At 35.4% G+C, this 13,673-nt stretch overlaps 1 protein-coding gene across 1 annotated transcript in view; it reads right to left on the bottom strand.

The window, feature by feature from the left end:
* Positions 1-13,673, bottom strand: part of LRPPRC (leucine rich pentatricopeptide repeat containing) — a 93,763-nt gene that overhangs the window by 24,591 nt on the left and 55,499 nt on the right. The window contains exons 26-29 of the mRNA XM_068416903.1: positions 4,413-4,481; positions 4,055-4,145; positions 477-619; positions 287-374 (exon numbers count right to left, since the gene is read on the bottom strand). Coding sequence (XP_068273004.1) covers positions 287-374; positions 477-619; positions 4,055-4,145; positions 4,413-4,481 — 391 coding nt within the window. The remainder of the gene's footprint in view (positions 1-286; positions 375-476; positions 620-4,054; positions 4,146-4,412; positions 4,482-13,673) is intronic.

A 13,673-nucleotide genomic window follows, 5' to 3' on the forward strand; every position in this document is an offset into this window, starting at 1 on the left:
AGACCATCAATACTTCAGTAATTTTAAAATTGGCAACTTCACCATAGACTGGCTTTCAAACATGCATTTAAAAGTTAGCACTTCCAATGACATTTTAAATATTTTAGCATATCCTTCTCATATCAGCTTCTGAAGCAGAATATTGGCAGGTAACATTATCCTGTACCTTTCCCAGCATACTAGCAAACCAACAAAAAGCAGCAGCAAGCACCTGTTGCTCTGTAGTTAATTGAAATATTAAAATTAATGCTGAAGGGGAAAAAAAACCCAGTGGTTTTCAATTTACCTTTTGCATTGCTTTTCTTGCAAAGCATCCTTATTTTTCTTTCTTCCACATCAGAAGCCCTTAAACTTCTGGTATCTTCATGTCTAACCTTTAAAACAAACTTATTTAAGTTACTGTAATGCTAACATTTTTCAATGGACAGAAATACATTCAGAAGTATTGTTAGCTAGCAAAGTTAAACTCCAGTTACCTTAGGTACCTCAAATGGAACAACCTGACCATTTTTCTCAAGTATATCAGCCAGTAAGGTTAGTGTTTTCTCACGAGGAACAACATTTTCTTCTTGAATTTTAGTCCAAACAGCTTCAGCCTTTCCCCAGTCATCGTTGTTCTCTGAAACAAGATTCAAATCTTCAGATAAAAGCACATTTAGAGTATACATACATATCTAAAAGGATTCAAAAAAGGTATCTTTGGAAAATAATTAATCAATTCGTCATGTACTTCTGCTTCATACGATCATCAACTTGAAAAGCTCCAAACTACTTTTAATATACAGAGGACACCAGAAGATGCAAACAGAAAAAAACCCGAAAGGATCGTACAAATTTTCAAATGAATGAGAAATCAACTCAAAAATATTGCAGAAGTGTTCCTCCTAGCTCATTAATTCTAATAATCTTGATTGTTAATTGTAAAAACAATTACAAAAATTTCCAAATTATTACAAAACATTAACACTCTAAGGTACCATTTCTAAGTACTATTCTGAAATTCTTGAAATAAAATCCTCTGGTTATGTTGCTACTGAGTTAGAGCATCTACACGCCAGAAGTTTACCACTTGCAAGTCAAAGTGTTCAAGGCATTCAGGCTCTCATTTTCCTATGAAAAAAAATGCATATCTGAAGACTGTAGAAGGTAAACTTTCTTACCTAAGAGAAAAACTTAATAAATTGCTACCAAATTCACAGAATAATTCAACTGCTTTCAGTAAGAATAGCAATTTATATATGTACCACTGTACAAAATCACAAAAAAACCCAGAAAGTTGGACTTTGTGAAAGAAAATGTTTAATTACTATTTAACTACATACAGCAGGTGCTTTCCTGTGTCTCTTATCACAAGTCACCAGAACAGCACTGACTTCTGGTTGTAGGTGCTATTCACAGCTACCTAAGCCCAACATCTGCTAGCTGTAATCTTTTTCTTCCACGGTTTAATTCAGAATCCCAGAGATGAAGAGATGAAAGGCAAGAAGGCAGAGTCAGAAGGTGGATGATGGAATGAATCGTTTACATGGCAGTATCTCAGCCTGTAACAGCAGCTCTTCAGCCATTCTTCTACTGTTCAGTTAAGGAACTTTAGCTGTCCTGTAGCTCAGGCTCCACTGGACTAAGTCATAACACAAGGAAAAGTTGGAGCAGCCACCTAGAAGCAGCATGACACACTTGGATATTCCCTAGAATTGTTACAAAGTTGGTGTTCCAAAGCAGTATATACTGCTTTGCAAACAACATCGCAATGCAATACTGAAATGTTACAGTGTAATGTTCTCTTCTTTCCAGGAGCAGCACGGGTTTAGGAAAACACATGGATACATAACTGAGCTGGTTCAAGACCCAAGCCCACTTTCAACAAGTTTCTCGCATCACTTCAGCTTTTTAGAAGAGGCAGCAAACTTGGTGACAACCCTAAGTCAAATGAAATTATTGGTTTTAAGGACTATATATTGCAGCTAACATTTTACAGCAGATGGTTATGTCAGTTAACACAGTAGGCAGAGAATGTCTTAACAGTTTTTCACGTGTTTGTTCCTATGTTTGACACTCATGAGGCCACATCTAGAGGACTGCATCCAGTTTTGGGCTCCACAATAATAAAAGAGATGCTAGCAACTGGAGCAAATTCAGCCATCAAGATGGGCATCGGGCTGGAGCAGATGGATCAAAAGAGGAAGTCGAAGTTGAGTTTTGGGCAGCCTGGAGAAGAGCAGGCTAACAGGGGATCTAATTGCTGTCTTCAATTACCTAACTGACAGTTACAGAGAAGACCGAGTCAGTCTTTCCTTGGAAGTGCACAGGAAAGGATGAAAAGTGATGGTTTAAAGTTGCAGCAATGGAGTATCTGAGGATGATCAAACCCTGGAACAGGTTGCCCAGGGAGGCTGTTTGATTTCCACCCTTGGAGGCACTCAAAACTTTACTAGACAAGGCCATGATGTGATCTAACTTTGAAGCTGTCCTAGCTCTGTGAAAGGGCTAGGCCTAAAACTCCTGAGGCTCTCTCCAGCACAAATTATTCTGTGATTCTACAGAATCAAATGCATTGTTTTCAACATTTTTGATCACCGCTTGGACTAGATGGTAGATTCTTTCCTTATATGCTTAAAATAGACCTGAAGTTATGGCTTAGGTGCACAATGACAACTCACTACTGTATTTGTGCATGAGGCAGCTTTGACAGATAATCTAAAATGGTTGAAAGCAGGAATGTGCATGCGTTTTGTCTTTTATGGTGACAGAAACCCACAAACGTTTTCCACTTCTTTGAATAGATGGAATTGGTTTTGTCTTTTGAAAGAAGACTGAAGATTTTGCATGACAGAATTTGATAAATTTTATCTTCTTAGATTCTCTTCCTGGCAGGCACTGTCAGACATAGTCACTGCCAGAGGTGAATAGAATGAGTGGAGAAATAGCAAGGCTCCCTCTCTCTTGAGACAAGATTGCTTTCCAGGCCTACATGATTTTTGATGGTGAACCTGTATGGGCAAAGCCAGATTGGGTAACGCTACAGTTTGGTTTTGAAGCTTTCTGAGGCCGTTCAGGAAATGAAAAGCAACAAAGTTTTCAGGGGGGTCTCTGGTCATTTTTTTTTGTGGAACTACTCATCTCTTCTGCTTGTGGTAAGTGCAATGGGGAAGAAGCCTCTTTCATTACCATATGAAAAGAAAAAGAGGGTTTGAATAGTATTTTATTTAGCATTAAAACATCACTATTTCTAGTCAACCAAAAATATACATGGGGAACAGCCTAAAATTACTTCAAGCTCACAGGCAAGTTTTCCCATGACAAAAAAATACCAAATTGCTGTGATTTGGCTCATTAATACATATACACATTACCAAAGTACACGGCAATCCCTGTAACGCTTTTTTTATGTCCCAATTTACTATTTAGTGCACATATCCAATCTTAACACAAAATGTTTTTTCAAGACTTTAAAATAACTAGAACTAAACTTTCCAAAATTTTTTATTATGTATAATACAGTATGACACACTGAATAACAAAATCAGCACAGACTGAAAAATACAGAAAAGAGGAAATGAAAAACACTATACACACATACTACACTAAGTCTGTAGCACAGAAATGAACTTTCACCTTTAAAAACCATTCCATTCCTATAAATGATGTAAAAGCTAGGTTGTGGCTGGTAAAGAATTGGTAGATTTTAAAAAAATGCACCTTTCACAACCAGATCCAATTACAGGAGACTCCAGATCATTATCAGTTACAAAGATATAAAAAATGAACAGTTTTTCTTCTTTAAGCATATTAAAAACCAAAACAGTATAAACTTTCAAATTACGATACAAGACAATAGCATGGATTAGAAGACTTGTACTATACAAGTTCTATGTAAGTGTTGAGGTCTGCAGGCAAAAAAACCTTTACTCTCTCCCCCACAAGATGCCTCAGAAACAGTATCCAGGCTAACTGCATATCAGGATAAAACTCCTCTCCAATTCGGGGTTCTTTCCTATCTCCAACCGCAAAAGAAAACAGATTACAGCATGAAAAAGATCACAAGCTCACTTACCACACAGTTGAAGCAGGTAGTAGTACATCTCATCCCTATCACATTCAAACAGATTTTGAGTTAATTCTACAAAGTGTTCCAAAGTCTCCATCTTTAAAAAGAAATAACGAAGAATATAGTTATACCTCATCCAAACAATTACTTTTCTATATATGTGCACTTACATGCTGTGTGCATTTAGCTAAAATAATATTTCTGTTTAAGTATACACCGGCATTTACACAGAGCATTAAGTTCACCTCATCAGCCTGTCACACGTTCTTTCACAAACATAAAAATCAAGCAATGAAATATTTCAGAACAATTTTTCTTGGAATATAATGACAGTTACATAGAAGACATCATACAAGCCACATACCTGATTACTTGCTATACACTTTTTTGCAAACCACTGCAACCTTCCAGCGTGTGCTCTCAAGCCAGGAGTCTGTAAAATATTTCCACAAGAAGAAACACATTACTTCACATAGACCATTCTAAGAAAAAGTAAACATAGTACATGTACTCATAATAAAAGCTCATAGTTTTTGTTTGTTTTTTGAAACCTGAATGAGACTACAAGCTCACAAATAATCAAGTTAGGCTGCATTTATGACAGACTTAAAAATTGCAGTCATTTTATTCAAGACATTTTCCTCTTTGGTTGAACACTGCTGAGTTGATTTAAAATACACTTCATATAAACTGAAATGTTAAATCATTTCTATCACCACAGTAATAGAGTATTATTGCTGTTGGTAGTCATTTGTATTACTCATGGTAAAGAATTACACAAAATGTTTCCAAACTGTCTTCACAATTAAATGTTCATATTCAACACCACTGCAATGTCTTAGCAACTAGAAAACCATGCCTCTAAACTGCAACATCACCATTTGGTACCCCTTCCTGCTACCATTAGCCATTTTCTTATAACTGTTAATATCTAAAAACAACAGTGTTTTTCGATATTGACTTCTCTTGCTCAGCAAGAAAAACAGGAATTTACAGAGCAGTAACTGTTGCAACTGCGATGCGCTGCCAACGCAGATGCCAGGTACTAACTGTAAGGCAATTCCTCTCCCAGAACAGTGCAAAGGCTTTCTCTGAAGCGTGTGTACACAGAGGAACTGATGTATAATAGTTAATATGCTACAGTTCTTTCTGTTATTAACTTTCCCAGGTTTGATGAGTCTTTGCTTATTCATTCCTTTGTTGTTTTGAGTGGACTATAGCTACAGAATACACATTCTCAAAAAGGTTTCCATCCTTGGAACCTCCATCTGGTATAGACTACTACACTGTGCCTTCTCAGCACCACAGACCATAATCAAATTATTGGTTCCTCTACTTAAATAAATTCTTAAATAAACATAGGAAAATTCAAAGTTCTTGAAGAAATATGCTACAGGCATGCCAGTACTTATCTTGACATATCTTAAAAAATTATACAAAAAAACCTGTATGCAAAGCATCCACCATTTTTACCTCTTACCCTTCCCTCGCACAGAGTACTTGAATTTACTTTCTTTGTACTCTCTTGTTTTAGCACAAGGATCATTTACAGAGAGGGCTCTACTTTCATTTCAGCTGTCCAGATTCACATTAATATAGCTCAAAGATATTCCAAGGAAACGTCTGTTCATCCCTACAGAGAAACATGTGTTTTGACTCTTGAAGGCTTTTAGCTGTTAATATTCTAAGAAGTCTCTACTGTTTAAACATGAAGTGTGACTTCCAAAATTTGAACACCACTTCATATAAAAGGTAAGAGGCAGTTAGAACAAAAAGCTGTGAGAAATATTGAGCTTCAGTTCCAAGGCAGCAGAAACAACTACCATTGAAAAATTCAATTTACTTTCTGTCTTTTAACACAGATAATTTCCTTTTCCTGTATTCTCCAAGAGCAGAATTATTACCATTACATCTTTCTGAAATATTTCAGCATAAACCAGAAAACTGGCATGCAAAACTTCAATCAAAAATGTTTAAATTTGCTAAAGTTATAGGAAACACTGTTTGTCAGGGTAAATGTTAGGCCGTATAATCCTGTCAAACATCCAAACCATTTTATGCAATCCATTGCAAGGTTTTTAAAAAATAGGACACTAACACGCCAGTTCTTCAACATGAATCATCTTCTCTATGTATTTAACTGTACTATAAAAACAGTCTCAACCCAAGAGGTTACAGAAAAAGTGGCTTCTCAAGTATTCAAAAATTGTATATATATATTAAACACAGTTGTGCTTCCCAGGTACTTGCTTTTTTCCCCGATGAGGTTTTTTACCTACAGCTATTTATGTTCACAGGTATCTGTTCAGTGCTTTTTTAAGAGCCACCAAGCAGTTTCACATAAAATATGCTGAAAACTAAGTCGAGAATTAAGATCTTACACAACAGGCTCTTGAAAATGAAAAAGAAAAAAGTATGTTGCCTGCATTTGCAGCTAATCCTCTTTAGGACATGGTAAAATTCAAATGCTGAATTCACTTACAACTTCCAATACCACTGCTGATTCAAATGCCAATGAACTCAACAGCTCCAAAGCTACAAACTTTTTATAGTAAATCCTTTCCTGTTCAGAAATGATTGATGCGTCTGTCACTACAAGGACAGCTGAGTTATACAACAGATATCCTTGTGTTTCATTTTGAAATTGAGAAGTGTTTTCACATACTGCAGGTCTCAATCATCAAAAGAACATCTAGGTCAGATTAACTAAATCTCCAGGGCTTGCCTGATAGTCCATATTTGTAGCTTATCCCTTACCATCTTAGGGAAATTTAAACATTGCATTTAGCAGGAAGCAGACTTTCTACAATACAGCAGACTAAAATACAGATTAAAAAAATGCAAAAAATTTTAAAAATTAAGTAAAAACCTGTTACTCTAACTACTCTTCCATTCCCATTTACTACTTGATCTTGCTTGTTTCAATGGACTTAAAAAAAAAAAAGCATTGAATCTTACTGTTTTGTTGGGTTCTTTTTAATTTTTTACGACATTCACTACTTCAAAGAATGAAATAACTATTGAGAGTCTCAAGCAATTCATACAGCATAAACTAAACATGGAGGTTTTCTGGCTTTTACATTCTCTTGGAATATAAAACAGTTGTACTGTACCAAACCGAAGGTTCATCTAGCTTGTTATCCTCTCCCTAACAGTGCCTATAGGAGAATAGAGAATGACAGAAAACCCAGCAATGCTTCCCGCTTAGTGCTCTTTCACTCTCCAACTACTTGAGGTTCAGTGTATCACACTCTTTCTAGTAAGTGATTTCTCTTCCATGAGCTTTTCTGGTTGCCCCTGGAACCCTGTAAGATTTATCATTCATAACATCTTTTGGCAAAGGGTTGCCCCAATGACCTTCTGCACTTTTTGTTTGTTTTCAGCCTAGCTTCTACTAGCTTCATCCAAAGCCCCTAGAGTTTTTGTATTGGAAGACAACACACAACTGATTTCTCTTTACCCTCTCCATTTCATATTAATTTCATGAGTGGTATACAGAATAATCCCCTGTTTCACTGTTTCCTCTCCAGACTAAGAAGAACTCACCTACTTAGTCATATCTCCTATAGAAACCATTCCACACTTTTGATCACATTTATTACTATCTATCTTTCTGAGGCTCAACGTACAACCCTACACTAATATACTCACTGATTCTATATCTTCACACACAGAAAGAAAAACTAACTGGAAGGGGGAAAAATATGCTGCATCTTTAGAAGAACTATTGCCAAGCAGCACTCAAAAATCATGTGAATGAAACAATCCTAACACACTAAAGCATTTGATTTGTTCTCTGCCTTCCTAGAACCAGTCACTTCAGACAGGTGACTGAAGGGGTCCAATCACCAGAAAAATCTTTTCTGTACTAACATTCTTATTTGAACTAATTTCTACCTATTACAGGTGAAAGAAAGCAGACTGTCTGGGAAAATACTGACCTGTCAGAGAAGAGTCTATACAATGTTTTCCCAGATTTTTCAATAATGATAGAAATATTCAAGTTTTGTTTACATTAATGTTCTGTAACTGTTACAGCTAACAGACCAATACTATTTTTTTACTTTTAAAAAACTTTTTTTTTTAAAAGAAAAGTAATTTACAGAAGACATATAGAAAATATTTATTTACTTCTCTCTACTTGCCAAAGCAACCTTTTTCTCTTTGAACAAAAAAACTTACTTATAGAGAAAAACCACAAAAACCAGCATACAGACCAGAAATTCTGGGGTATTGTTCAAAAAGAGGACTTTCAGAAAACTAAGAGTCCAGAATGTCCCAAAACAGTACCACTTTTGCTACAGCTGGCTTCGGATGCATAGTTATTTAAAAGTCAGCAGAAGTATTTTTCATTTGGCATATACATGACATGAGATTGATTATTCTTTTCTTTTAACCTTCCAACACTGCACCAATCCAAATATATTGCAAAGAAACAGCCAAATTTTATAAACGTCATCCATGCCGTACTTTCTGATGGTATTTCTTTGACAGGTAGATCCATTCATTCCTCTCTTTGCAGCTCAGAAAGCCAGTAATAATAAGAGACAGCTAATGCTGCTAATGGAAGAAGAATGTTTCATGATGAGTTACATCAACAGCCATAACAGACTTATGTTACCAGTACCAGAACCAGTTACTGAGATTTAGATGCCAAAGCAATGTCTTGCAAGAAAATGCGTCACTTCTCCAAACGGACGGCCTTGAACAGACAGCTATAAGAACTGATATATGTCATTTCTAACAGCTCTCTCTAATACAAGCATCAGTGAAAACAGAACATTTGATGGGAAGTCCTTAATTTGAAGACAGATTTTTCCCTGATTCCACAAAAATGTCCATGAAAATCTCACAAATGCCAGGCAGCTTCAGTGAAGCCTGGGATATTTTTGCATGGCAGTTTACTTGAATAAAGTTTTTTATAACATAAACACTGCAAGCTAGGCTTGAATCTTCCCCTATGTTAAAATTCTTTGGAGAAGTCCTCACTTCTACTAAGCAGCAGGTGCACTGCTTGATCAGAAAGTTAAAAGAATATGCAATATATAAAGTTTTTGTACCTTACATAGCCATCTAAGTCTAGCTGATAGATGAAATGGTTTAAATTAACTTACACTTCTGTTATATTTTTGCCTCTTATTAAATACTCCTGCACCTTCAAATAGCAAAGCATTAGTTTTAAAAAAAATACCAATTAAAACATTTACTTTATTTTTTTAAATAATCTTAAATCTGTGTTCATATGTATGAAACAAGTACACCATTTTGCTGTATTTCTTACATTATGATCTTTATAGCATAATGTAAAGTGTATAGCATAATGTGCCATAGTGGGATATACAGAAAATACAGAAGACTCTTGATTATTGGCTCTGAAAATACCGACTTTTATGGAACAGTACACAAATTTATAAAAGGTGCAGCTTTAAAGAGTGAGAGATGTAAAAATGATCAGTGCATCAAAAAGTGTCTTTCCTGTTGCAATCATACCAGCTATCTAACAAAACATATTACTCCTCTCTACCTCAGCTTTTCTTTAAGTCATTGTACTACCAGGATAACACTAGAGCTACATCTGTATATGACACACACTGGAAGCAATACTTTTCTTAAAGTTCATTTTCCACCTTGAAAGAAGTTCAGCTCTTGTGGATTTCAAAAATGGTTTCTTTGGTGATGGCATGGAAAGATATCCTTATTCACTTTTTAAACAAAAGGAAACCTTCCAAACTGCTCAGAGCCAAGATGGGATCTCTCTAAAAAATGAGTAACTGCTTTTGTTCTTTGTAAGCAATTTTGCCCAGAAATAAATACGACTAAACACATCCCAACCCCCATAATACTGATTTGTTTAATGAGAAGCTCATTTGAAACATCTGGACACTTGCACAACATTTTGGGCACGGGATAACTGTATGAAAAGCTTGAATAGAATTAAATCTGTGCCTTCAATATTACTAATTTGCATGTTTGATACTGAGGGCAAGTGCTCTACTGCAGCAGCAGAGTTTTGAAAATAATGAGTTGCTTCACTGGAAGTTATGCCTTCAAAACCTACTCAATTATAGTGTATTTGATACTTTATTTGCACTATCTGATATTTAATGAAAGACATAAATGGACACACGTCTACATATTTATCCTCCCTAACTCTCCTGTTGGGAGTGATTACAATTCAAGCCTACTCTACAATCAGCCAAGGTAGCAACTAGTCTACTTCTACTAGGTTAATTTTTACATAAAAAGTAGCAGTAGTTCATAATAAGAAAACGCAAAGCATATAGTCTCCACTGGGAAAGCTTTTACTTTCGGGTTTTTATTTTCCAGAAGTATGTATTTGCCTCAAAGCTTTTGTCAGTTATGTAGTTCACTGACTTTACCAACACAGTTAGTATCTGTTGAGTAAATACTCATGCTTTTATTTATTTCACCTGAAATAGGAATATATGCTGCTCTATGCTAGGCAGACATTGAGAAAAATGTAAGGACACTTGACTGTTTTCCAAAAAATACCAAAATAAAAACAGGAAAGAAACTTAATAACTTTAGCATTACTCATGACAACTGAGACTGATGTATGTTTAAGTACTATTGGAATATCCTACATTTACCAGCAAGATTTCCAAGAGAAATTATGTATTAAAGTATTATTATTAAAAAATCATTAGACAATAAGAGAACTTCACAACAATAATCACGCTGGAAGAAAAGCTGACATCGAAAACATGCAAAAACCCTGCTCAAAACAAAATCCTCAAGGACGTTCTAGACTTAGAGCAAAAATTTGCTCTTTGCATTGGAATGTGGTTTTATGTTGTATGATGAACGAAAAAAAGCATTATAAAACTCAGTAGTATCTTCCCTCTAACACAAAGTCCCTGGAGCTAAGAAAGACTGCACAGCTCTTACCATGATCCCACATTCCAAACACATTACCCTCTCCCTTTCTGGAAGGAATTTGTTCAGCAGTCATCTCCTTTACCAAACTTACTTATTTGAAACATATTCATTTGCTTTCTTTTAAGAAAGCAGTATTTAAGAACTTCTAAATAATGTGCACTGAACTAGCAAGCACCCATTTTTTTTATTTAACCCACATACACACATACACATATGCATGGACACAAAATCCAACTTCTCTAACAGCTGTATCAGAGTCCAGTTTCACAAGGAGAAGTAATGCTTTTACTAGACTAATAGGACTCAATAGTAAGAAAAAAAATAATCTTTTCTTGTAATTACAGGGCTTGCGTGCCTAAAAGCTCTTCATTCTTCCCCCTCCCTCTCAGCTGTATACAGTTACTCTAATAAAAGCTATTACACCCCCTACAAACTACTTCTCAATCTCAGACCACCGTTACCTAATACAATTTGCATTCAACATTCACAAACATTTACATTTTGTTCTAATCACCTCAACTCTTTTCTTAACAGGATCAAAAATAATTCTTTGTAGGCAAATTCAGACACTAGATGTAACCATCATTAAGTTACATATTAAAAAAAAAAAACCTAAATCCTGCTGTCACAAATCAAGAAAGCATCTTCTCCCAATAGTTCATCTCCAGCATAAACTCAGCAAGACTCAATTTTAGGATGAAGACTCTTAAAAAAGCAATCTGGATGAAAGAAGGTTGTAATCTCTCAATATCAAGTAGAAATATTCTCATTGTTTTTATGGTAGATTAAATCCAATGGCAACTGGTATCTTGAGGTCTGCTGACAGTAGATGTCACAATTCTTTGCTTAAATCCATTTACCTCCTGAATTAACTTGACATCTGTTGATAGAAATATTCCTGTAAACTAAACTCACCCCAAATGGTTCTTTTGTAAGGTCATGAATTTCAGCAGCCTTTTCCAATGTGAATAATGTGTTCCAATGTGAATAAATGCCTTTTCTTGCATTTATTCACATTGGAACACATTCCATTAAAATATTTCACAACCATTTGTCTCTCAATTCTTCACATAAATGTATTGAGATGTGGTATGATATATTTAACTATTAAATATAAATGATATATTTAGTACGAGAGCAGAAGACGAGGAAAGTATCACACTTAACTAAAATCTGGTTAAAAGAATTCTGAAGCCATGCACTATGCATTGCCATTTTCAAGGAAGGTTCCTCTTGTGGTAGAAAACTTGTACACATTGGTCTTCTACTAAAAAAATTTGCCATACAGTTCCAAGATCTTTCTCTATAACCCAAATACAGTAATCCGCTCCTAGCCTTCATTTCCAGTAAAATTAAAAACAGAGCAGAAACAAGAGCTTTTACTCTTTCACTGTGGGAACATTTTTAATGTAATAGCTGATGTGATTTGATCTAGAAAGATTTCAGGAAGTATCTGTCAAACAACAGAAAAACAGTTGAACTTCTCTACCAACTCCTAGTTCTTACCAGGGAGTCCATAAGTTCCTAACTAAAAACGCCGGTGACCCGATACCCTTTTTTTAACATGGTGCTTGTTTCAGTTTTTTTTACGGAAGTATTTTGCTGTCCAATGAAATACAGTTTAAGGTGTAACGACTTTATCAATACAGTGCAGAAATGGATTTCAGACCAGTTTAAAATCTTGCATGCTTTAGCCATAGGTGTAAAGTGTTCATTTCTACTTCATGAAAACATGGTTTAGACTTCTGCTAAGCAGATTTATAGAAGCGCTTCCTTGAACCTCTGCTGCAGGACTGTGACAGTAATTAACTACATATAAGTCTTGTTAACTCTACCAGAAAGAGCCAAGCGTGGACATGGGCTTAATAACATGTAGATTCAGAGAGTATTTTGATAATTGCATTCAGCATGAATAATAAATGAAGGAAAAAGGGCAAGTCTAGAAGTATTCAACCATCAAGCAGGTAAAACAGCTGCAAGTAAGAGATCTTACTTGCAAAATTCAGAGATGACCAAATAATTAAAGTTGGACCAAAATGACAGACACAAACTATATTCCAGCTACTTTAGCTGGTGAAATCTTTAAATCTCCATGCAGCATGCAAACAAAATAAGAGAGTAACAGGTGAAGGGGGAAGGAAGTAGATTCCTCCAAGGTGGTGTACATTCTCTTTTTCATTCCCACTCTCCTGGATGACCTTCACATCTGTCCAGCTCTCAACCATCAGCTTGATCTGTTTAATAAACTGGCAGTCAACAACCGAGTAGACATAAGGGAATTCCAATTGCCCAGTTCTGGCAACAGGTAAGAAGCTGTGGATTGAAGGGATTTGGGGGACTAGGCTCGAGAAAATTCTCTTATCATTTATATACCAAACTTAAAAGAATACTAGGCCAAGCAACTCTTCCAGACTATCTGATCTACTTACCTGGAGCTCTGGAGCAACACATATGAATAATTACATAAGATCTCTCTCCAGGAGAAAATTTGATTAGACATTTTCAAAATAAGACAACATTTTAGAAGACATGTAAAGAAAGTAATTTTCTAGAAGGTACTTTTTCTCTAATCCTATTTACTGAAAATTCATATCCCTTTCTTTTAGCCTACATTACTTACAATATAGTTTAATTTAGTTGAAGTAAAAATGTATTAACTTATTTTTCTTTCTTTGTTCTTTCTTATGAAAAACAAAATCGAAGGAAAAAAGGCAATTAAACTGCC

The sequence above is a fragment of the Nyctibius grandis genome, chromosome 1 (genome assembly GCF_013368605.1).
Source record: "Nyctibius grandis isolate bNycGra1 chromosome 1, bNycGra1.pri, whole genome shotgun sequence".
Classification (NCBI taxonomy): Eukaryota; Metazoa; Chordata; class Aves; order Nyctibiiformes; family Nyctibiidae; genus Nyctibius; species Nyctibius grandis.